This window comes from Sciurus carolinensis, chromosome 4 (genome assembly GCF_902686445.1).
Source record: "Sciurus carolinensis chromosome 4, mSciCar1.2, whole genome shotgun sequence".
Lineage (NCBI taxonomy): Eukaryota > Metazoa > Chordata > Mammalia > Rodentia > Sciuridae > Sciurus > Sciurus carolinensis.
This window is the reverse complement of record NC_062216.1, coordinates 88,118,177-88,141,676: the sequence shown is the minus strand read 5'-3', so window position 1 is coordinate 88,141,676 and position 23,500 is coordinate 88,118,177. Positions and strand designations below refer to the sequence as shown.

Below are 23,500 nucleotides of genomic sequence, written 5' to 3'. Positions count from 1 at the left end.
CTTGTGACCATGCAGATTTGTAGAGGAACTGCAGAGCGCAGAAACCAGGCCTCACTGAGTTTGTCAGACAACTAGCAGGCAAATGGTGCTTATTAGTTGAATTAAGGTGAAAAAAAAAAGTCATTGTTTCATCAAATGAAATTTAAAATGCTGATGATCAAAATTCAGTAGTATTTTGTTTAAAGGTTCAGAAGCACTAGCATCATTCGAGGGAAACACATCACCTACATCCTAGCTGAGAAGATTGGTCCTCTAAAGTTGAACCGCAAGCAACCTAGAAATGTGTATCTATTTGCATTAAATCTATCCAAACAAGACGGCGAAAGTCCAGGAGAGTCAGCGATGGGCAGGCAGGTTTTAGAGATAACTCAGCGACCGCACTGAAGAGCCAGTAAGCTGTGAGTAGCTGAGAGCGGAGGCTGCCTCAGCCGCGAGAAGGTGACCTCCTCAACTGGGGAGCGGGGGAGGGCGTGCGCATACTTGAGCCCTTGTCCTTGAAGGGGATTGAGCTAGCCGAGGGGAAGGGTAGGCGGTGCTCGGGTTTCCAATCACAATAGAGAAACCTAAGAGGCTGCGGAGGGTGTGGGCCCCGCCTCCTCCTTGGCTGCAGATCCGGCGCCCGAGGAGACGCGCGCAGCTGACATTGTCTTCGCCAGACTCTTCCAGCGGTCTCGAGAGCCTTCTCTTGCCTGGTAGGTTTCAGCCCAGGACCCTGAATCCTGGCTCACAGACACACCGGATGGGACGTGCAAGGGAGTAATTGAGTGGCAAAACGGGAGGAGGGACCAAGAAGCACATCTGCCCTCTTGGGCTTGTAGTCCTGAGCATCCCCACTTGGGCCCTGACTCGGTTTGGGGCCGCGGGCCGTGGGAGGGCCCGGGTAGCACAAGGTGGAGAGAAGCGGCTGCGGCGGAATCCCAGGCTTTGTCCTCGCCTCTGCAGGCCCATCTTCGGCCTGCGTTCTATCTGGGGAGAGACTTGTTGCATTTTTAGCAAAACCAGGCCCTACTGTGCCCTAGATCGACTGATGGCGGGCACATCACCCCCAGTGCCTGCTGGCGGGATCCGGGACACGTGCTGGAGGAGCTGGGGGTGGGGGAAGAAACCAGGTGGCAGATGAAGGCTGGGCGGTTTTGAACCTGGATCCCAGGGAAGTGGAAAACTGCCTCTGCGTTTGCTGGGATGGAGGTAAAAGCATCTAATGATCTGCAAGTTTGGTCCCGCACTACATTCTTTCCCTGCCCTCTGAGCCCTATGCCGGCGCTTTCCTGGCCTCTTGATGCTGGGGAGAGTTGTTTATTTTGCCAGCATTGGGTGCTGAGAGTAAGGAGGGCCTAGACTTCTCCCCAGAGACTTTATCCGAGGAGATCTGTGTTTGCTGCCCGTCCTCCTCGTGACCTGCCCTTGTCCGCTGCCAGTCGCCTGGAGGAAGAGGTGGCTTGTGGGCGGTGAACAGAACAAACTGCAGGTGGGGCCTGGGCTGTGGGGGAAGGGGAGAGCCGCCACGCACTGCGTGGAGGAATTAGATGGCAAAACCCGGGTTTTAAAGGGTTAGAATGAGAGATGCTGCAGAGGATCTTTGTTCCTGAACTTAAGGCACTGGCACATTTCCAGTATTTATAGCCACAGGGGTGGGAGATTTAAAGGACCAGGAGTCCCTGGTTGCTTTTAAGCTGTTTGGCATTCTTTTTTGCTATAGCCACCGCTCTGATTTGGCAGAGGACTGCATATAATGCAAACCATTTTCTTATTTTTTTTTTTAATAATTCCTATTAGGGAACAATTAAAAATATTTTCTCCAGAAAGATCTGAAAGAATCAGTACTAGTTGGAGCCTCTAAATTATAGTTTCTGAAATCCCCAAAACTAAGAGGTCTATCAGGGTACTGGGGAATGATGTTGGTCAATTGTATTGCGTGCATGTATGAATGTGTAACAATAAATCCCATCATTATGTGTAACTATAATGCACCAATTAAAAAAAATGTGGGGAAAAAAAGAATCTAAAAACGGTTGATAAATAAATAAATAGCCTATCAGAATAACTCTGTTTTTATCTGGCAACCAATTCTAGATTTTTGTTTTCTATGGCTTACTAGAACCCCTGTATACCTAAAGGATTTTAAACCGACTAACAAAAATAAGCTTAAATGGGAGGAAACTGCAGTTTTAACTGAGTTCAACAAGAAGAAATTAGTTCTGATTCTGCTCAAGTGCACGACAGGTTTGAATTGCATTTTAAGGTCTTCCATTTGTGGGGGCCCTTGTACTACATTGGATCTTTTTAGCATTCACTAGAAAACTGTAAATGTGATCTGAAAAAGCAAAATTATCTCTTAATTTAGTTGTTTCAGATTGTGGAAAATAGTTTTTAGAAAGAAAAAAAATAGACATGGAACCAAAATAGTTATTACATGATTATCTCCAAATTCAGGTACTTTATTCTTACTAAGAGTCTTCCTAACCCTTTAACATGTACAGTTACTAAACCTGGTTTTGTTACTTAGTCCATTACAGATTAGAAGCAAAAATAAGACCAGAATGAGTTGACTCAGTTCGAAGCAGGTACAGTAGCCTCAGATGCAACAGTCCATCATGAAAACTAAAAAATACACTTAATTATTAGACATATGATGGGTAACTACACTTACAATACATCATTATGCAAAAAAGGCTTATTTATTGTCTGTAACCTGTTTAAGAAGGCAGGGCAGTACCTTTTGTGTACAAAATTGCCACATAATTGATGTTTGTTTCCATAGATTTTCCCATTTATTTTGGTTACCCAGAAAATTTATCTGACATAGACACATTGGGTGGTATTGTATAAAATGCTTTCCAGCAGGTTGAATTTATTTAAAAAAAAAAAAAAAAATTTTTTTTTTTAATTTCAAGTGGGTGGAAAGAAATTGAGTCAAAGGCTGATCACCTTAATGTGACCCTTTGAAAGGAAAATGTATTAAGTATCTGCCCACCATTTGAGAAGTTTCCAGGGTTTACCAAAAGAACTGTAGAGTAATATGTTTTCACCAACATTATTCATCACCATTTTGTCATCATGTACTTACTAAGCACTTACTGCACATTTGGTACATTGTGACACATTTTATATGAAATTTAAGAATACCATATATGATACAATTTCACTGTAAGAACCAGTCCTTATAGTAAGCTATTAATAGAATATATTCATGTTGGCCTTTCTTTTTGACCTAGCTTAAGCATAGGTTAAGTAGTTAACATAGTTACACATAGATAGGGGCAAAAGAAACAAATTAGCTTGTTTAAATATAAATGTTCCTGTCTTTTAGCCAGTAAATAAATGGTTACAACAAAAATGGATGTAAGACAAATGGTTGCAACTTATTAAATATATGGAGTCCTAAGCTAAAGAGAAAAATCTCAATTCTAAGTGGCTTCATGGAGATTTTGTCCTTGTTTAAATTTTCCATTAAATAAGTCACTTGGTTCCTTAAAATATATTCTTGTGTCCTAGAATATTATTGGGATGTTAAATTTTTATTTATTTGTTTGTTTGTTTTGTGTGGTACTAGTGATTGCATCCAGGGCCTTGTGCATGGTAGGCAAATGCTCTACCACTGTCATTAGGCTCATTTTAAGTTGCACTTTAGTTTAAAATCGCAACAGTAATATCTTAAGGACAACTCCCATTCAGATTTCTTATGTGGACATATGTATAATGTTTTGATTCTTTTCTTACAGTTAAAAATGGCAACCCTTAAGGAAAAACTCATTGCACCAGTTGCAGAAGAAGACACAGCAGTCCCCAACAATAAGATCACTGTAGTGGGTGTTGGACAAGTTGGTATGGCGTGTGCTATCAGCATTCTGGGAAAGGTACATTTTAAGAACACCATATGTGATACAATTTCAGCTTATATACACAGCTCTTTATGTACTTTAGGATTTTTTTTTCTTATATTTAAAATTTTCTCTTCCTCAATTTATTTATTCATTCTTTTTTTAATCTTTTAAAGACTTTTTTTTTTTCCTGAATAATTTGAAGTAGTTGTAGACATCATGACACTTCACCTTTAAGTACTTGAGCACGCATCTCCTAAATGAATTCTATTCTCCCTGTGTAACCACAGTAGTTACTACACAGGAAATTTAACATTCTTACAATACTATTATATAATATAGAGCATATGTATTTAAAATTCTCCATGTCAAATCATGCCCTTTATAGCTATTTTCACATTAGTCCAAGATCACCTACTTTATATACTTGTGCTGTCTATTTATGCTTTTTTTGTCTATTTATGCTTTTTTCAGCCCCCCTTTTTAGCATTGCTGGGAATTGAACGTAGGGCCTCACGCATCAGGGCCTCACACATACTAAGCCAAGTGTTCTACCACTGAGCTACACCTCTGGCCCCAACTCAGCTTTCTCTGTCTCTTGTATTATTGACATTTTTATAGGGTCCAGTCGGTTTTGTAGAATGTCCCTCAATTTGTTTGTCTAGTATTTCCTTGTGATTGAGTCCAACTTATATTTTGGGAATGAGGTTATGACTGTGATATCTTGCTCTTCTTGATGCGTCACATCAGGGGACACTTGATGTTCAACTTATCTCGTTTCCAGGGATGCTGAATTTATTCACTGGTTAAAGGGGTGTATGCAACACTTTTACTGTAAGGGGTCCCTTTATCCTTTATAATTAAGAAGTAATTTATGCAGTGACTTTTTGAGAATATTCTATGATTCCTCTTAAACTTTCAACTAGTAGTTTTATTTCGAAATAATTTCAAATTTACAGAAAATCTTGCAAGAATAATAAGAAAATCAAAACTTTAATATGCCCTTCACCCAGATTTACTAATTCCCAACATTTTGTTGTTCTGTCAGGCATATATTTGAGAATAAGTTGCAGACATTATGCTCTTACTTCTGAGTCCCTTGGTACATTTCCTCAAATAGGACATATTTTTACACAATCAGTGTATTTCTCAATGTCAGTTTCAACACAGCTACTGTACCAAATCACCTACTTCTCAAGCCTTTGTTCTCTGTATAACTTCATAGACTTGGCTGACCTCATACCTACCCCTTGCAGTTCAAACCAGTTTGTTTTCTTTAGTTCCTCAAAGCTTTTGAGGAAAGAAGCCTTTTTCTTATTTACCTTGCTGAATTGATTCCTTGTTTGTATAGGTGCTGCCCTAAAAATAGGAGGAGAGAAAGGAAAGAAAGCATGCAAACTCTCCCTTGCCCTTGGTAGAGCACGTGGGCCATTTTGTATCATATCTCAGGTGCCTGAGAAACTCCTAGCCAAATCTATTTCTGTTTGCAAAGTTTTTTTAGGCTAGAGATTGAACCTAGGGCCTTGCACATGCTAGGCAAGCATTCTACTATTGGGCTATACCCCCAGATCCTCCAAGTTTAAATTCTAAAGGAATAAATTTTGAATATTTGTTGAGAAGAGATACCTGAAAAATCACTTGAAATATGAAGTGTACACAGATGAAAGTTTTATTATTTGGCATTTATTTCTAGATTGATTGACTAGATAACCTATGATTTGAGTACAGTAACACAAATTCAGTTGTCTCTGTTCTTTGGCAGCTTACATTTAACAACACATATGGAGCATTTACTGTGTTCAAAGTATTTTAAGTCGAATGCTTTTAAACAATCTCAAGGTAGGGCCTATTCATATACTTGTTTTTAGATAAGGTGACTGAACCTGAAAAAATTACATAGCCTGTCCACCGTTACACAGCAAACTTGATGCACTTCTTGATAAACCTGTAAGTTTATAAAAAAATGCACTTAATACACCTAGACTACTGAATATCATAGCTTAGCAACATAGTATACTGGAGAATATTGTGATTATGAGGTTGACTGGGATCTGCAGCTAGACCAGGAAAAGATCAATAAGTGAAAATAAAAGTACACTTCCTATGGAGTGTGCATTGCTTTCCCACAACTGGAAGTTATAAAACCTAGAGTCAAAACTTGATATGTTGGAGACCATGTCTATTTTGAAGCCAGGACTCTCAACTCTTACCAATAGTGACTCCAGTTTCTTTTTTCTTTTCTTTCTTTTTTTTTTTTTTTTTTGCCCTATGCCAGTATTAGGCAGTTAAAAACAAAAATGTATTAATAAAATACTAGTAAAAGGGTTTTCTTTCCCACTGCTGATATCAACATTTGTGCTTTTCAGGAAACTATATCTGAACTCATGATTTCATAAGAAGTATGGCTATGATCATTTTAGTCAAATTTTAAAATGTCTTCAGTAAATAAGTTGAGACTGTCTGGAGTTATGTAATAATTTGGCCTGACCCAAGTACTTGAGAGAATAGCCTCTGCTGCTAGCACAGCTGAAGTTTTCAAATGTAGATGCTATGATTCCTGTTTTTCAATACTATACTCCTCTTCCCTTTATTTTTCACAAAATGCCTTAAATATTATGTGGAGACCATCTGATGAAGGATAGTTTTGAAAACAAACTCAACATAAGAGTCACCTTGTTGAAAGACCATTTGTTAACTAATGTCAAAATATCTCTTGATGGCAAGATTAAAGTAGTTCAGAATTGTTTAAATATTTGGGAAAGATTAGAAACCTCAATATATTAATAGAGAAAGAAAAATAACAGTCCATCAGGTGTTTGTTTATCATTTCATTCATTCCTCTGTGAAACCTCCCAGCAGGTATTGACATCTCTATTACTGTTGGGGAGCAAAACCTCACAAGGGCTAAGAGCACCCAGACTGTAAGTGCCAGACCTGGCCTTTTTGAGTGAATAGCTGCTGTGCTTTACAGAGGACACATGTTGCTGTGCCCCAGGAGGTGGTTGAAGTTATGGTACCAGAGCAAGAGGTTGTGAAGGCACGGGTCTTCTCTAGACTAGGAAGGCAACTGAGGCTCCCTTGCACAGTGCCCTGCCGTTATTTTCTGCTTCTCCTTTTACCTACTCATCCCCAACCATTGCCTACATAGCAACCAAAACTAGTGGTTTACCTACTGAAATTCTGCAGCACCCTACAGATCACCTCTGCCAGTCCCAGAGCAAGGCAGAGGTGCGCACAGATCCAGGGGCACGAGAAGCACAGTGCAGCAGCTCCTCCCAGTACATGGCCATGATACCATCTCTGACTTTATCTCTTACTCCCAAACACCAAGTTCATTTCTGACTTTAAACCCTTTTATGTGGTTTTTCCTAGGATGTTCTTCCCTAGACCTCAGGGTTGCATGCACTTGAATGAGAAACTCAGGGTTCTCATTCAAGGACATGACCTTTGCAGGCAGGCCTTCACTGATGTCACTTTACCCTCTGGGTCTTAATAGCATTTCTATCCTTAGAATTATCTTATTTTGTTAGTCTAATTCCTATTCCCTTCCTGTATATCCCGAGAAAGCAAAAATTACTGGATTTGTTAAAGATTACTAGGTTTGTTCTTCATTCTGTTCCTTTTTATTCTTATTTATTTTGGGTATCATACCCAGGGCCTATGCATGTTAGGTAAGTGCTCTACTACTGAACTGCACCCACCCCTGTTGCTGACACTATTCTTGATTAGTAGAATAATGTCTGGCGTATTCCATAGGAAATATGTATTAAATTAATGAATTCTCTGGTTATTGCTGATTAATTTCACTTAAATTTTGTCAAATTTTGGCCCAGTTTTGCTTTTTCAGCTACTGTTGCCAAATATACCTTGCCCCACCACCCATCTTGGGCTCTGCATTTTAGCTGTCAAGAGGAGGATCTGAATGTCAACCCATTGTGTTGTCAGGGTTGTGCAGAACTTCCAGGCAAGATCACCACTGTCCCTCAGCCTGAGTCCCTCTGTCTTGATTTGAGTGTCTGTCCTTGCTTCAATCAACTGTAACTGCATATATTCTTTTTTGAGGTATAAGTATAGTGTAACACAACTCTTAGGAGAAGCAACATTGCAAGTATGTTGCAAAGTAATTTTTATTTTATTATTTTATTGTTTATTAGTACTGGGGATTGAACTCAGGGCCTCACACATACTAGGCAAGGACTTACCACTGAGCTACATCCCCGGTCCTTTTTAAATTTTTATTTTGAGACAGGGTTTGGCTAAGTTTCTTAGGCTGACCTTGAACTCACAATCCTCCTGCCTCAGCTGCCTGAGTAGGTAGGTAGGTGGGATTGCAGGTATGCACCACCATGCCCAGACCAAGTAGTTTTTGCAAGTAGTACATAGTTGAATTTTGGTATTTGTACAAGGATAGATTACTGGAACAAACTAAAAACCTGAAATGGACCCAAATTATATTTAATAATATGGTAGAAGTGACATTTCAGAGGGGAAGAAAATAAGTTATTGAATAAATGGTGCTTGTCCATTTAGTTAATTATTTGGAAACTTAATTTTATGTACACTAAACACTTGACTATAAAAATGTGACCATCAAATATTAAGGCATTAGTGCTAGTAATTTATTAGCTAAAAGGACCAAGAGGCAGAAAACAAGACCCTGCCCTATCCATGTAGGACTTGAGATTGAAAAACATTTTTGTGATAGAGTTAAAGATGTCAACAGTGGTATTCTTGTCTTCCAACTGGTCTTATTCCTTAATAAGATTATTGCTTTTGCGGTTAATCTAAACCTTTCTGTTTTAATGGCAAGATTAAACCTTTCTGTTTCAAACAGTTTTAAATATACCTAACAGTTTAAGCGAAATATGTGTATGATAAATTCATAGGACATAGAATATGTGAATACAGAGGCGGATTTATTTAAGTCAAACAAAAGCATCAGTACTTGGTCACACTTATTCTATTTGTGTGCCTCTACCTTTGGAGGACATTGAGTCATACAGATCTAGCTGAATTTGGCACTGCGTTTTTTTTGTTTTTTTGTTTTTTTTTTTTAGTGCTGGATCTCTTCCTTCCTTGTCAGCTAAAAATGCCCTTCTCAGCCAATTCTCTGCACCCACTCAAAAAGAGACAGGATCTGAGATCCTGTGATATCCTTTTGTACTTAAGCACTAAATTGTGTTGTTCTGTTGACTTGAGCTACACACACGTGATCTTTCTAAAATAAGATTGATATTCCTAGTATTCCGTACCTTGACAGAATGTTATTATAGCTATTATGAAGTTTATTGTATTCATTTAGGACTTAGAAAACACAAATGGGAATTTTGTGTGATCTTGTCAGAGGTTGCAAAGGAACAAAATGGTTTTAAAAATGCCAAATTGTGTTTAAGTAAAAATGGTTAAAAAAAAAAAAATCAATGCTGGTATTTGATATATAGTCATCCCAGGACCCCTGTGACACCAAAATCTAAGGATCTTATATACAAAGGTATAGTGTTTGCATATAACCTACACACTTTCTTTATACCATATACTTTAAACCATCTTTGGATTCCTTATAATGCCTAAAGCAATGTAAACACTATGTAAGTAGCTGTTACGTTTTTTAAGGAATAATGACAAGAAAAAGAAGTCTGTATGTGTTCACTATAGATGTAGTCTTTTTTATTAAAAAAGATATATATTTTTTTGACTGCTGGGCACTGTAACTCATACCTGTAATTCCCATGACTTGGGAGGGTGAAGCAGGAGGATCTCCAAGTTTGGGGCCAGTCTCAGCAATTTAGCAAGACCCTAAACCACTTAGTGAGACCCCATCTCAAAAAATGAAAAAAGGGTGCTGAGGCTGTAGCTCAGTGGTAAAGTACTTGCCTAGCATGTGTGAGGCACTGGGTTTGATCCTTAGCATGGCATAAAAATAAGCACATTAAGTGTGTTGTCCATCTACAACTTCAAAAATAAAAATAAACTAAAAAAATTTGTTAATTTTTTTTTTTTTTAAATGAGAAAAGGAACTGCGGCTGTAGCTTAGTAGTAAAGCACACTGGGTTCAATCCAGTACCCACCCCCCAAAAAATAAATAAATAAAAAATAAAAACAAATAAAAAATATTTTTGATCCAAGTGTAGTTGAATTCATGAATGTGAAACCCTGAGAGACAGGACTGACTGCCTAGAAATGAGAAAATATTTCTAAGTCTCCTCCAATTCACAAATTGGCCATTTCAAAAGTTTTCAAGTACTGCAATTCAGTTGTTTAACATTAAAATCACATCCAGTTACAGGAAGTCTTCCGTCCCACAGGCTCCTCACCAGCAAGCCTGTTGAAATACTTTCTGAGGTTCGCCCCACTTTCATTCTAGCAGCTTGGGACCCTGCCCATTTGTAGGTCCTACAGGAACCAGGGCCTGCTTCCAGACAAAGTAGGTCAGGTTTCTCATGGCCTCCTCACTTCTCTTCTGCCTCTTCTCTGCTGGCTATGCCCTCCTGACTCCTGCACTTCATCTGGCCTACTGTACCTATCCTTCAGACTGCTCCTTGGACCCCAGGCCCTACCTTGTCCCCCATCAATACCTTTTGCTTTGTAAATGATCACACTGTTCTTCCTGAAGGGGGTATTTACATTTTGAAAATAACTCTAATATTGACATATCCTATTATTCATTATTTTACTAACAGCCCTAAAAACAGTAGAGGCAAGAACTTTAGTGGTATTTCAATGAGAGGGATAGCCACATTTTAAATGGTTTGTAAATTATGGGCATCCATAAGAGAAGGGAATTTTAAAGCTTGGTTTAGATGCATCTAGATTGACCATCTCTTCCTCTCATTTTTATGAAAGAAGAAAAGATCAAGGACTTGCTGAAGAACATACTTGATTTCTTTATTGTTGTTGTTGTTGTCTGGTACCAGGGATTGAACCCAGAGGCTCTTATCCACCAAGCCACATCCCAGCCCTTTTTTATTTTTATTTTTTTTCATTTTGGGACAGTGCTTTGCTAAGTTGCTGAGGCTGACTTTGAACTTGAGCTCTTCCTGCCTCCAGAGCCCCTGGGATTACAGGTGTGCACCACCATGCTTGGCTCATTCTTGATTTCTAAAAGGGAGAATACTTTGTTTTGTTTTTTTTTCTTTTCACTATTCATGTAAAGATTCAGAGAACATAAAGATTATAACTCCAGATTGAGACTAAATAGTAGTACATTTACTGATGTAGAATTTTATTTTGGATGGGGGGAGCAGAGAATGACAATTAGAATAGAAAAGAAGGGAACTCTGACATCAGGCAAGATTCAGAGACACAGGTTTGAATTAATCATGTGTGGAAAATTCTGCCATTGTCGAACGCCTCCACATGTAAGGATTTGCTTGCTGTCCCCACTGAAGTGTCTGAATTGATCAGAGTCGACCTGAGCATTCCAAACTTCAACAAGGGCAAAGGGAATGCACACCCTTGGTAATTTAAACCAAATCTGCTCTCCCAGAAACTTCTGAACTTGGGTAACCTCCGATCTGGACACACTACTGCCCAAGAATGTTTGTGGGTTCAAGTGAATATCTTTCTTATTTACCACCCCCATCCCTTAATGTCTGTGCCCACTGTGGAACCAGTTGGTTTCATAAAGAATCTTTAAGTCCACATAATTTTAAAACACAGTTGTATTATATTAATGAAATCATGGTTGAGTACCTAACTCCAAGGTAGGATTTTAGCTACTTGGTGGTTAGCATTTAAATGGTCTCTTTGAGTCATACTATGTGCTGAGGCATCCTAGCATGGCTTTAGGTACTAACACTTGCTGTTTTGTTTTTAGTCTCTGGCAGATGAACTTGCTCTGGTGGATGTTTTGGAAGATAAGCTCAAAGGAGAAATGATGGATCTGCAGCATGGAAGCTTATTTCTTCAAACACCTAAAATTGTGGCAGATAAAGGTAGTTTCATTTCACACCCAAAGTGATCTAATAATTTAGTGATAAAAAAAATGCACTTGTAATGTACTTTACAGCATAATAAGCTTACTTTTATTTTGAATTTATCATTATTGTAATTTTGCGGTGCTAGGAATCCTTATACATACTAGACAAGTGCTGTAATATGGAGGTATGCCCCAATCCTAAACTTTTTAATTAGCAAAAGTTGAATTTTTAGAACTGTTACTTCAGTGACTGTTGACAATAAAGTGTTCATGATTTGTTTTAGTATTTTCTTCAAATACTTCAAAATTTTCATCTAATTTTTTTCTCCTTTAAAAAACTTGTTTTTATTTCTTTATTGTATTTAAACTTTCATTCCTAAGGCAATCATTTTACATTCCCTTGTCATTGGTAGTCACTAGAAATGAATTTGTTAGCCGAAAATGATCGTGCATATATATCACTAAGAGAAAATAACCGATTATGATACATAGCATTGTTTGGGTGGTTGTGTACCATCTTTCCCATTTAGTCCAGTTTTCTCTTTTTTTTTTGGGTGCTGGGGATCGAACCCAGGGCCTTGTGCTTGCAAGGTAAGCACTCTACTGACTAAGCTATCTCCCCAGCCCCTAGTCCAGTTTTCTTTCATGGGTTCCAGAAACCCATTTTCCATTCATTCTGCTAAAAAGCATATAAGACAAATTGACATTTTCACACTGGAAGAACATGTAGAAAATGATCGTGGATTCCGTGTTCCACACAACTGCAATAATTATCTTTACTTCCCAATTAGCAGATTTTTCTGAAATGAAAGTTAGAATACGCTTCTTTCTTTAAAGGATCTCCTGCCTTTGCATAGGTTCTTCTCTGTATTCTAAAACCTCTAGCAGGGCCTACACACATCTTCACAATTTAAAATGACCTGTGTTTGCACTTGTCTCCACCCCCTCCTCTCCTCCCTCATTCCCTAGTGGGAAATTGGTCTTCTTCCCGTCCTGGTGAATCTAGTGCTGGCAGTTTCTTCTTTTCCTCTGGCTCCAGCAATTTGAGTGCCTCGAAGAAACCATAATCGCTATTGTTAACTGAATTAATAATGTTGAGTGTAATTTTTTTTTTGCATGTATTATCTCATCTTAACTTCACAAGAGTCCTATGAGGGATTGATACTATTACTTCTATTTTATGGGAGGGAAAAGTCACATTATAGCTTGTTTAGTTCTGTGACCCCTTTATGGCTATTGCATGCAAGGATAACATTAAATCTTCAAGTCCAGTGATTTTGAAAAGGACATACTTTGGCCCCCCTGCAAAAAAAGAAATACTTTTCACTGCTAGAAAGTGAATATGCTCCCTTAAAATGCTGAGTGTTAGAAATCTAAGTTTCAGTTTATAGCCTCAAACAGTGTCTTCCTTCCCCTTATTATTAGCATTATATGCCTAAAAGCAACTTAAAATTGATTTTCTTTGTTTTACTGAATTATTCTTGCTTTACTAAGAACATAACAATAGATTTTTGTTGTTGGTGGAAGTCTGCCTATTATACTTTAGCCTCACTGTGTATGCTTTTGTTTATTCCTGCAAATCCAATGAATTTCTTATCTAGAAACAATTTAGGGTCATCTTTACTTCCTCGATTGATTTTTCAAGCCAGTTTTACAGTTGGATTGCTTCAGTGTGGCTAAGGGAGGAAAATGGCCACGGGGGCACTGAACTTCAAAGCCTGCTTTGTTGTCTTGTTTTTGTGGCAGTCGGGATTGAACTCAGGGCCCTGTGGATGCTAAACAAGCACTCTGCCACTGAGCTGCATCCCCAACCCAAACTTCAGAAACTTTCATTACTGAAAACTTAAGTCTCATTAAATTCTAGAACCTTATGTCTAGTTAGAGTGCTAGAGCATATTGTGTATAGTGAGCTTGATGAAAAGTTGTATTTAAGAAATGCTTTTTCTTCCTTTCTTCAAGATTACTCTGTGACTGCCAATTCTAAGATCGTGGTGGTAACTGCCGGAGTCCGTCAGCAGGAGGGGGAGAGTCGTCTCAATCTGGTGCAGAGAAATGTCAATGTCTTCAAATTCATTATTCCTCAGATCGTCAAGTACAGTCCCGATTGCATCATAATTGTGGTTTCCAACCCAGGTATTATAATATTTGAAGTCCCAGTTTTGTTCGGTGTAATGTTTGGGGTTTTGTGTTGTTGTTTTGGACTTAAGGTCAGTCCCTGTGTTGACTAGCAGAAGTGGCTCACATGTCTTTGGTTATTGCCTACAAAAGGATGACGTTTGCAAAATACATGACACTGTCCCTTGGCCAAATGTTCCAAGAAAATGTGAGAGAAGTTATATCATGAACTATCCTCTTTTTCTTTCATCTGTGTTTGTTGTAAAATCTGAAGTCTTTCAAAAAATTTTTAAAAGATTATCCTGCGAGCGAAGAATAAGAAAGGACTGAAACATGTGAACATGGCTTCAATTTGTAAAAAAAAAAAAAACAACAACAACAAAAAACCCTTTTAACCTATTTGACCTTCTCTGCTGGAAAACCCAATCTGGCATCCTCATCTCTAAAAAAATCTTAGGATTGCCAGGTGAAGTAGCCCAAGCCTGTAATCCCAGTGGATCAGGAGGTGAGATAAGAGGATCACAAGTTCAAGGCCAGCCTCAGCACCATAGCAAGACCCTATCTCAAAATATAAAAATAAGAGAACTGGGGATGTGGCTCAGTGGTTAAGCATCCCTGGGTTCAATCCCCGGTACCAAGAAAACAACAACAATAAAACTTTTAGAATTGAATCAGATTGAATTTGAAAAAGAATCTTTAAAAGTTATAAACCAGTTCCACTTTAAAAATAGAAATTGACTATATTGATGGACAAATATTTGCTAATGTCAAATGTTATAACTTAAAAACTACTTTCCTTGCTAAATACATGGAAAGTAAACATTAAAACTTCTGACTGGAAACAATGCTACTTTTTTGCCTTACAGAATAAAGGAGGCCATTGTGAGGGACCAGGCTCCTGCACAAGGCCCAAACAGATCAGGCTAAAAGTCAAAATGGAGTCACTCAGGCCACATTTCCACATCACCACACTGAAACTAAACCATTACTGACCAGATAAATCTGGACTGGAGAAATAACAGTCAGATTTCACAAACAGGCCGGTTTCAATTGACATACTGTTTTAATCTTTTTTTTTTTTTTGGTACCAAAAGTCTTTAACTTAGGGATGCTTAACCACTGAGCCATGTCCCAGCCCTTTTTTTTTTTTTTTTTTTTTTTTTTTCAGACTGCATTTTGATACATTGTACACAAATGGGTACATCATTTCATTTCCGTGGTTGTACACAATGCAGATTCATACCATTCATGTAATCATACATGTAAATAGGGTAATGATGTCTGTCTCATTCCACCATTTTTATACCCCCCCCTCTCTCATTTCCCTCTACGTAATCTAAACTTCCTCCATTCTTCTCTCACCCCCACCCTCCTCCACCATTATATATCATCATCCACTCCAATTAGAATGGCTATTATCAAGAACAAGCAATAATAGATGGTGGTGTGGATGTGGAGAAAAAGGCACACTTTTACATTGCTGGTGGAGTTGCAAATTGGTGCAGCCACTCTGGAAAGCAGTATGGAGAATCCTCAGAAAACTTGGAATAGACCCACCTTTTGACCCAGCTATCCCACTCCTTGGTTTATACCCAAAGGACTTAAAATTAGCATACTATAGTAATACAGTCACATCAATGTTTATAGCAGCTCAATTCACAATAGCTAGATTGTGGAACCAACCTAGATGCCCTTCAGCAGATGAGTGGATAAAGAAACTGTGGTATATATATACAATGAATATTATTCAGCCAAAAAGAATAATATTATGACATTTGCAGATAAATGGATGGAATGGGAGAATATCATGCTAAGTGAAATAAGCCAATCCCAAAAAAACAAAGGCCAAATGTTTTCCCAGTCCTTTTTTATATTTTATTTAGAGACAGGATCTCCCTAAGTTGCTCAGGGCCTTGTTAAGTTACTGAGGCTGACTTTGAACTTGCAGTTCTTCTTACTCAGTCTCCAGAGCTGCTGGGATTACAGGTGTGCACCACCGTGCCTGGCTCTGTTTTAATCTTTACACAAAACAACTCATCTGAAATAGCCTGAGATTAACCAGTTATTTTTCACTATTCTGTCCTCCCCTTACAAGGAAGGTAACTTTGAAATGACCCATCCACTTCTTGTTCTTTTATTTCTGCTTCCTTTCAGCCTCTCTCTGGTTATAAAAAGCAAACTTTTCTGCTCAGCCAAATAGATGCTTCCTCTAGTTTGTGGGATGAAGTGCTGCCTGATCCTCGAGTCAAAAATAAAGTCAATTAAGATCCTCAAACTAAATTGTAATTTTGTCCTTTGACAGCTTAAATAGTTCCTAGTCACTCTATAATGTCTATAATTTGCCATGTTAGTGAACACAGAAGACATATTGATAAGATGGTGAAACGATTTTCTCTGGTATTTAACCTAGAGGAAGATTGTGACTAAGAGCCAGGGGAATCTTTACAGTTTATTGAATATCGTGAGTTGGCAACCAGCAAGGACAAAGATGGCTTCAGTATTATTCACTGTGACCGTAGATTGAGCCTTGATAAATACTTCCATCTTGTTTATAAATATGTACGTGGTAGGTGTAACATTAATATGTGCATGTCAGGCATAATATTAATATACTAAATTTATCAATACATTTAATATATGTATGTGGAATGACAAATAGCTAGCCATATTAAGTGGCTGAACCCTGTATCTCAGACAGTTGTCACTAACTGATTATATAACTTTTTAGGTAGCACTTGCTTCCAAATCTAGTTCTCTAGGGAGTCTCTTCCAATGACTCAAAGTTGTCAAGGAAGAGGAATTATCCAGTCCAAAATATCCTTAAAATAGTTTAGCCAGTGTGTATAGATGAGTGTGGAGGTGGAAGATGCAGAGTTTATTTGCAGCTTCTTGTGTGCACATTTTTCTGCTTTGTCCAGCTTACCTCCAAGTGCTATAATCCTATTTGGACCAACACAAGTTTTCCCTATGCAGTTGTGAGGCTGTGCCACACTGAAACAAAGGTTGTGTCATGGATGTCCTTTCATTAAATAGTAGAAAAATTTAATACCATCTACTGTCAACAATAGTATGCTGAACATCCAGGCGTTAACGGCACATGCCCATAATCCCAGCATGTGAAACTGAGAAACTGAGGCAGCAGGATCACAAGTTCAAGGGAATTCAAGTTCAAGGCAACTTAGTGAGACCCTGCCTCAAAACAAAATCTTTTAAAAAGTTTACTGAATTATATATGATGTTATGCCTCAGTAATTTAATAATAAATGTTTTTTTTTTTTTTGGTTTCTGATAACAATCATTATCATAGAATGTAAGAATTGGTGGAAATCCATGTGAGAGTCTGGTTCAACCCTTTTTCTCTTTCAACTTAATCCATCTGCAGGGTTCCTATGTATTCTTACGTCAGGTAACGATGTAAATATAAAAAGCACAATTCATTGTATACTTCATGATTTACAAAATCTCTTTAATAATGCTTAAAGGTTTGTCCTTGTGTCTCTCTCACCCATTATCTCTCATTATGAAAAGGAAAAAGTATTACATCTTTCCTGCCACATCTCCTTTGGGAAATGAGGAAGTTGGGGAGGAGAAGCCAGGGCCCCCACTAACTGGGATAGCATTTGAAATTGGTTTCAATTTACTTACCTGCATTTTTTTCTAAAATACTCAGTGGACATTCTTACATATGTTACCTGGAAACTAAGTGGATTACCCAAGCACCGCGTGATTGGAAGTGGGTGTAATCTGGATTCTGCTAGATTTCGCTATCTCATGGCTGAGAAACTTGGTATTCATCCCAGCAGCTGCCATGGATGGATTCTGGGAGAACATGGAGATTCAAGTGGTAAGAAAAAAAAAGAAAATATTTACTGTATTTTTATAGTATTGATCTTGCCATTCTGAATTTTTTGTTTGATTTAGTTTTATCTTTGTAGACTCTGTACTTCAGAGAAGTTTGAAATTCTCATCCCAGTTTGCTTGATTATTTACTCTTTTTTTCTTTCTTACCTTTATCTTAATCTTTTTCTCTATTACCTTTATCTTTTGATATTTACTCTGATTTGTTAAGTATGAATCATAATCATCTGGCTCTTTCTCCATAAGTCCCTTAGTGTGTATTTACTAAAAACAGGGATTTTCTTTTTTCTGACCACAGTACTCTTATCAAAATCAAGAAATGTGTCATTGATACCATATTATCTAATTTGCAGTTCATAGTCAGTCTGGTCACTATCTGTCTCAATAATCCCACCAAAACTTTTTTCCCAATTCAGGATTCATCCTAACATTACTCATTACATCTAGCTCTATGTCCTTACTCTCTGTAGTCTGGAATAGTTCCTCAACCTTTATTTTTTATGATCTTGACATTTTTGAAAAATCAGGTGAGTTGTTTTGTAGAGTGTCCATCAGTTAGTTTTGTCTGATGGTTTCCTCGTGGTTAGGTTTAACTTTTGTACTTCTGTTACGCTATTGCCACCCCATAGCATCATAACGGAAAGCATATGAGTGCTGTCCAGTGCTCTGTTTTCTCATTACTCACTTTTCCCCAAACATGTTTTTTTTTCTATTTCTATACTGATATTGATCTGTATTGTCTACATGAAATAAGAGAGAATTAAGCTGTTTTCACATGGACATGATTATGCAGATTTCACCTAAGACCCTGGAAATGCCCAGTTGGCTGGATGGTAGAACTGGTGGACTAATGGAGTCTTACTTGGCTGTGGGCAGCTTTGCCTTCATAGCTGTTAGCCACACAAGACTTCACCTGTGCCTCACTCATACTTCCTGAGTCTCTGTGTTCTCCTCCAGAGGTCCCTGAGGAGCACATGTCTTATGTTTCCAGGTCCAGTTAGCATGCTAGTTTTTGTAACCCTCTCTGACATTTTTTTCCCCTAAATTAAACAGACCCTTGTTTATTTCAAAGTTTTTGTATAATTTGGTTTGGGGTCTTACCCTAGATTGGTGGATTGATTGATTAATTTTTTACTTAGAAGTTATGAGTTATATTAGAAAAAAGTAAGCTGGAGGCAAGTTTGAAAACTCCTCAAATCAAAAGTTTAGGATGGGTCCCAAATTAGAATCCATTATGATTTGACAAACCTAGAGAGAGGCAAAAAATTTTCATATTCTTTGTAATTAGGACAGTGATTTTTTGCACCAAACTTATTGAAAATTAAAAGTTCAGAAATGTTGCTATTTGAAGGCAAACATCAGACCAAATGTCTCCCCTAAAGGGGGACTGTACTAGAGTCACTTGTCGTTGGAGTGGTACCGGCTAATTCAGTGACTTGCATTAGAAGGCAGAATATGGATTAAGAGATTTTAAAGAAAGAAATATCTATAATGCCTATCTTTTTTTATTATTATTATTTTTTATAGTGGCTGTGTGGAGTGGAGTGAACGTAGCTGGTGTTTCTCTCCAGGAACTAAATCCAGAAATGGGAACGGACAACGATAGTGAAAACTGGAAGGAAGTGCATAAGATGGTGGTTGAAAGGCAAGTGGAAGGGAGCTTGGCTTAAGAGGATTTATTTTCTTCTTTACTTAGATAAAATTGCAAACAGTGTTCATGGCTGCCTAATTAGGTAAACTCTTACTGTAGTCAGTATGTAATTATCACCTTAGACTGGTCAGGCCTGCTCTGCCAGTCCCCCTAGGGAAGCAAATATTTTCTTTCTGGAGAAAGAGCTGTTACAGAGGTAGCCCAAGCCCAACGTGGAATTCAAAGTGAGGAGAGCCTTCGTGTTGCCACCTGTCAACAAATAAGTTTGGTTTACCTACAAAGGTAAACCTAGACACGTGTTATCTCATAATCACCTAAGAAAAGTACCAAAGGCAGATTGCTGAAAGTATTTAAACTGTCCTCTGCTTCTTTCACATTCAACTAAAGATTTCCCCCACTTTTTCTTGGCTTTGTGAAGCTATTTCTTCTTTTTTCAACCATCCTCTTTCTGTGGCCTTTGCTCATCATAAAAGAAGGCATTGTTTCAAAATAGAGTCAATAATTTGGGCCTAGGTTTATACCCTGGCACTGACACTGTGTAGTCCGGGGGGCAATTTAGCCTTTAAGGTGAATCTCCTCTGTAGAGTTGTATAGTCATAGACTTACTGTTAAAATTAAGTAAAAGCACACAAGCACGTGCACACACTTGCAGAAACATGTTTGGGTAGCCCTAGGATGGTGGCTGGCATTGAGCCAAGAGGTGGCTCATAATTAGTGTTAACACTAATTAGTGATCTACTTTTGCCTGATTAGTTAACATCTCCTCTGCGCTAGTGGTCAACAGATGTTCCTCATTCTTTCTTGATTGGTACCGTGGCGCATGCTCCAACCATGCTACTTAATCCTAAGCTGATTGGCTGCCTTAGTGTATAAAAGACATTCTCTTCGCCTGGGAGGAGATCGCAGAACACGGGAAGAAGCACACACCTCTAGATTGCAGGTCGCAGATTGCAGGATGCAGGATACAGGCCACTGGCCGCAAGCCACAAGCCGCACCCCACACCTCCAAGAAGCAGTAGACCGGGGCTAGGGAGATAGCTCAGTCGGTAAAGTGCTTGCCTTGTAAGCACAAGGCCCTGGGTTCGATCCCCAGCAACCCACCCCCCCCCCAAAAAAAAAAAAAAAAAAGAAGCAGTAGACCTCTGATAATAGTAGATCTCTGAAAGAGTAGCACTCTAAAATTAAGCAAAGTCTCTCTTCCTCTAAGCAAAGTTTTCCTCTAAGCAAAGTCTCTCTTCCTCTCAAAGCCTCTCTTCCTCTAAAACTAAAAGTAATCAAAGCCTCTCTTCCTCTATAAACTAGCGAATAAGCAACCAAGCAAGGAAGTAACCCAATAAAGTAATAGAAGTAGTTCATTCCCAGTCCACCTCCTATAAATTCCCGCGGGATTGTTGCTGTGGGCAGCAACACACACTTTTATCAGTTAGTTGCAGACAATTTTTGCAGAAAGACTAACTGATATCTCAAACATAGAAAATTCTGTGTAATTCAATTTTAATGATTCTTTGAGGAATTTGATATACATAGAAAAAAATAATCTCAGGATGGGGTTATGGCTCAGTAGTAGAGTGCATGCCTGGCATGTGTGAGGCACTGGGTTCAGGCCTCAGCACTACATAAAAATAAATAAATAAAATAAAAGTATTCTGTCCATCTACAACTAAAAAATTAAAAATAAAAAAAATTCTCAAAGTTGAAAAAGTCTTTATAATTTATCAATATGTTAATAGATTGTCTACCATACAGTACTTCACAGTTTTATGTATTTTGCTTATATATGAATTCATTTAACAGTATTTAGCTTATGGAATAGATAATATTAACATCCATTTTAAAAAAGAGGGAAGAGTCAAGAAAGATAAAATAATTAACCTAATATTACAGTTAGTAAGAAATAAAACAGAAGTCAAATCCAGGGCTCTGGTTTCAATAACCTCCTTTATGATTTATTTTCCTTAGTGCCTATGAAGTCATCAAGCTAAAAGGATACACCAACTGGGCTATTGGGTTAAGTGTGGCTGACCTCATTGAATCCATGTTTAAAAATCTATCCAGGATTCATCCAGTGTCAACCATGGTGAAGGTAAGGCATACAGTGCAAGATATATAAATGTGAGCATTATATCCTATAAATAGGTTTGTTTATTAAAGGCTAAGGTAAAGTTACAGTTCACAATTATTTCTGTATCTCAAAGTTCTATGTAAACTACTTTTTCCTTTTTCCAATAGAAGTCTAGAACAAGAGCAACATCTGATAAATTTTTATAATTCTTTCTTATATGATGTGGCAAATTAAGTATTATCAATGAATCTTATTCAGCACACCCTTACAATATATGATTATTTGCATGCATATAATAGTTTCATTTTAAGTTGGTGTGATGAACTTGTAGACTGCCTTTCATGCAGTACCTGATACCTTAGTAAATTTCCTATAATTCAAAAGCTGTGGAGCAAAACCACAAAACAGTTAAGTAGAAATTAATAAAGCAAAAATAAAATCATATTGAAGCATTGTGTAAGATAGCCGACTCATTTTCTACAAGTCAGTGTCAGGAGTGAAAAAGTGAGTGGGGAGTGCAGTAAACAAAAAGAAACATGCACAGAAGTCTTACGGCATAAAACATGGTGTCGGATGTTTGTTTTAAAATAGTAACTTTAGAAAGCAAGTATGGCCAAAACTGGGTAATGGCAGCGTCTTGGGATATGTACTCTACTTTTGTGTGTGTACAAAATTTTTGAAATTGCAAATTTAAAAAGATCATATTTAAGTAACTTTAATATAATTAATCTGACTAGTTGTATTAAATTGACTCTGAAAATTACCTAATATAAACTGGTAAAGTGTTTTTTGTCAGCACCTCTTGGGTGTGGCAGGAATCTTGGCTTTTAGTGGCCTCCAGCTACTCCTTAGGATTTCAGGTTGGCCACCCTCATTATTCCCTCCACCTATGTAATATTATCACCTATTTAATTCTTTCCTTAACTAAAAATCTTTAGGAAACCTAGGGTTTCATGAAAGTAGTCCATTAAGAATATAATTTGAAAATACCTAATTTGAAGATTCATATATCAAATTTTATTCAAGTGCATCTAAATAGAGAGCAATGTTCAGTAAAACACATTGAGTAAAGCTCAGTCAAGGGCTTATTACTTTCTTATATCTATCTGGTTTTATCATAGTATACGCTAGCTTCCTTCACATCCAAAACCTTCAAAACATGGGTCTAGAATGAATTTATGCTTATGTAGTTTTCCACAACTCTGTTCAAACATGGTCCTGTCATCATTCTTAATCAAATGAGTTTGTTCTTACAGGGGATGTACGGCATTGAGAATGAAGTCTTTCTGAGCCTTCCCTGTGTCCTTAATGCTCGGGGATTAACCAGCGTTATCAACCAGAAGCTGAAGGATGATGAGGTTGCTCAGCTCAAGAAAAGTGCAGATACTCTGTGGGACATCCAGAAGGACCTAAAAGACCTGTGACTATTGAGTTGCAGGTTATAGAAATTGGAAAACTACAATGTGATTGATTAACCCTGAGCCTTTAGTCTTCATCCATGTACAAGGATCAGTTTGCTTCTTCCCTAATATGTGATACGGGCTACAGGATCAAAGCCCAGGCTCACTTTAATGCTTGCAGTAATGAGCTCTTGAACAAATAAAATTAACTATTCTAGTGTGCTTTGTTTCTGGAATGATTTCTGAAAGATTTTAGTTTTTCAAATTATTTTTCCCACACATCATAAATGTCCCTAAATCCCCGGATCACTTACACTACATCTTCTGTACTCCTCCTTCCAGACAGCACAAAAATTCTCTTTCATAGTATGTTCCATGATTTTGTTGTCCTGCGAGTCTGATTAATGTTTTAAGGCTACAACCAAAGTTATAATGGATTTCAACATGTATGAGCTCTATTTTTAATTCTCTAAGAGGAAGAACCTTAAAATAGGGCTTTGTAAACTTGAAGTTAACACTATGTGAGAGTTACTTTTCTTTGATAGTGAAGGAAAAATGGAAGTTTGGATTAAATCATCCAGATCCAGGCTTTTGGAAGACAGCATAATATGTGGATTTAGAGGGAACTTAAAACAGATTTTCTTTAACAAAACTTGCAATTTACATGTAATATCT

At 37.8% G+C, this 23,500-nt stretch overlaps 1 protein-coding gene across 1 annotated transcript; it reads left to right on the top strand.

Annotated features, from left to right (window-relative positions):
- The first annotated feature begins 537 nt into the window (after nt 1-537).
- Ldhb (lactate dehydrogenase B) lies at nt 538-23,047 on the top strand. Its single transcript, XM_047550788.1, has 8 exons — nt 538-692; nt 3,723-3,857; nt 11,638-11,755; nt 13,699-13,872; nt 17,525-17,698; nt 19,240-19,357; nt 21,323-21,446; nt 22,682-23,047. Exons 2-8 carry the CDS (start codon nt 3,729-3,731, stop codon nt 22,847-22,849), a joined length of 1,005 nt encoding a protein of 334 aa, XP_047406744.1. The 5' UTR covers nt 538-692; nt 3,723-3,728; the 3' UTR covers nt 22,850-23,047.
- Nucleotides 23,048-23,500: the final 453 nt, after the last annotated feature.

Excerpts from the sequence above, each read along its gene's own strand:
- Ldhb (XM_047550788.1), top strand. The coding sequence starts at position 3,729 with ATGGCAACCCTTAAGGAAAAACTCATTGCACCAGTTGCAGAAGAAGAC. Across the intron at positions 11,756-13,698 it reads TAAAATTGTGGCAGATAAAG|ATTACTCTGTGACTGCCAAT; the intron begins GTAGTTTCATTT and ends CCTTTCTTCAAG. Across the intron at positions 19,358-21,322 it reads CATAAGATGGTGGTTGAAAG|TGCCTATGAAGTCATCAAGC; the intron begins GCAAGTGGAAGG and ends TATTTTCCTTAG.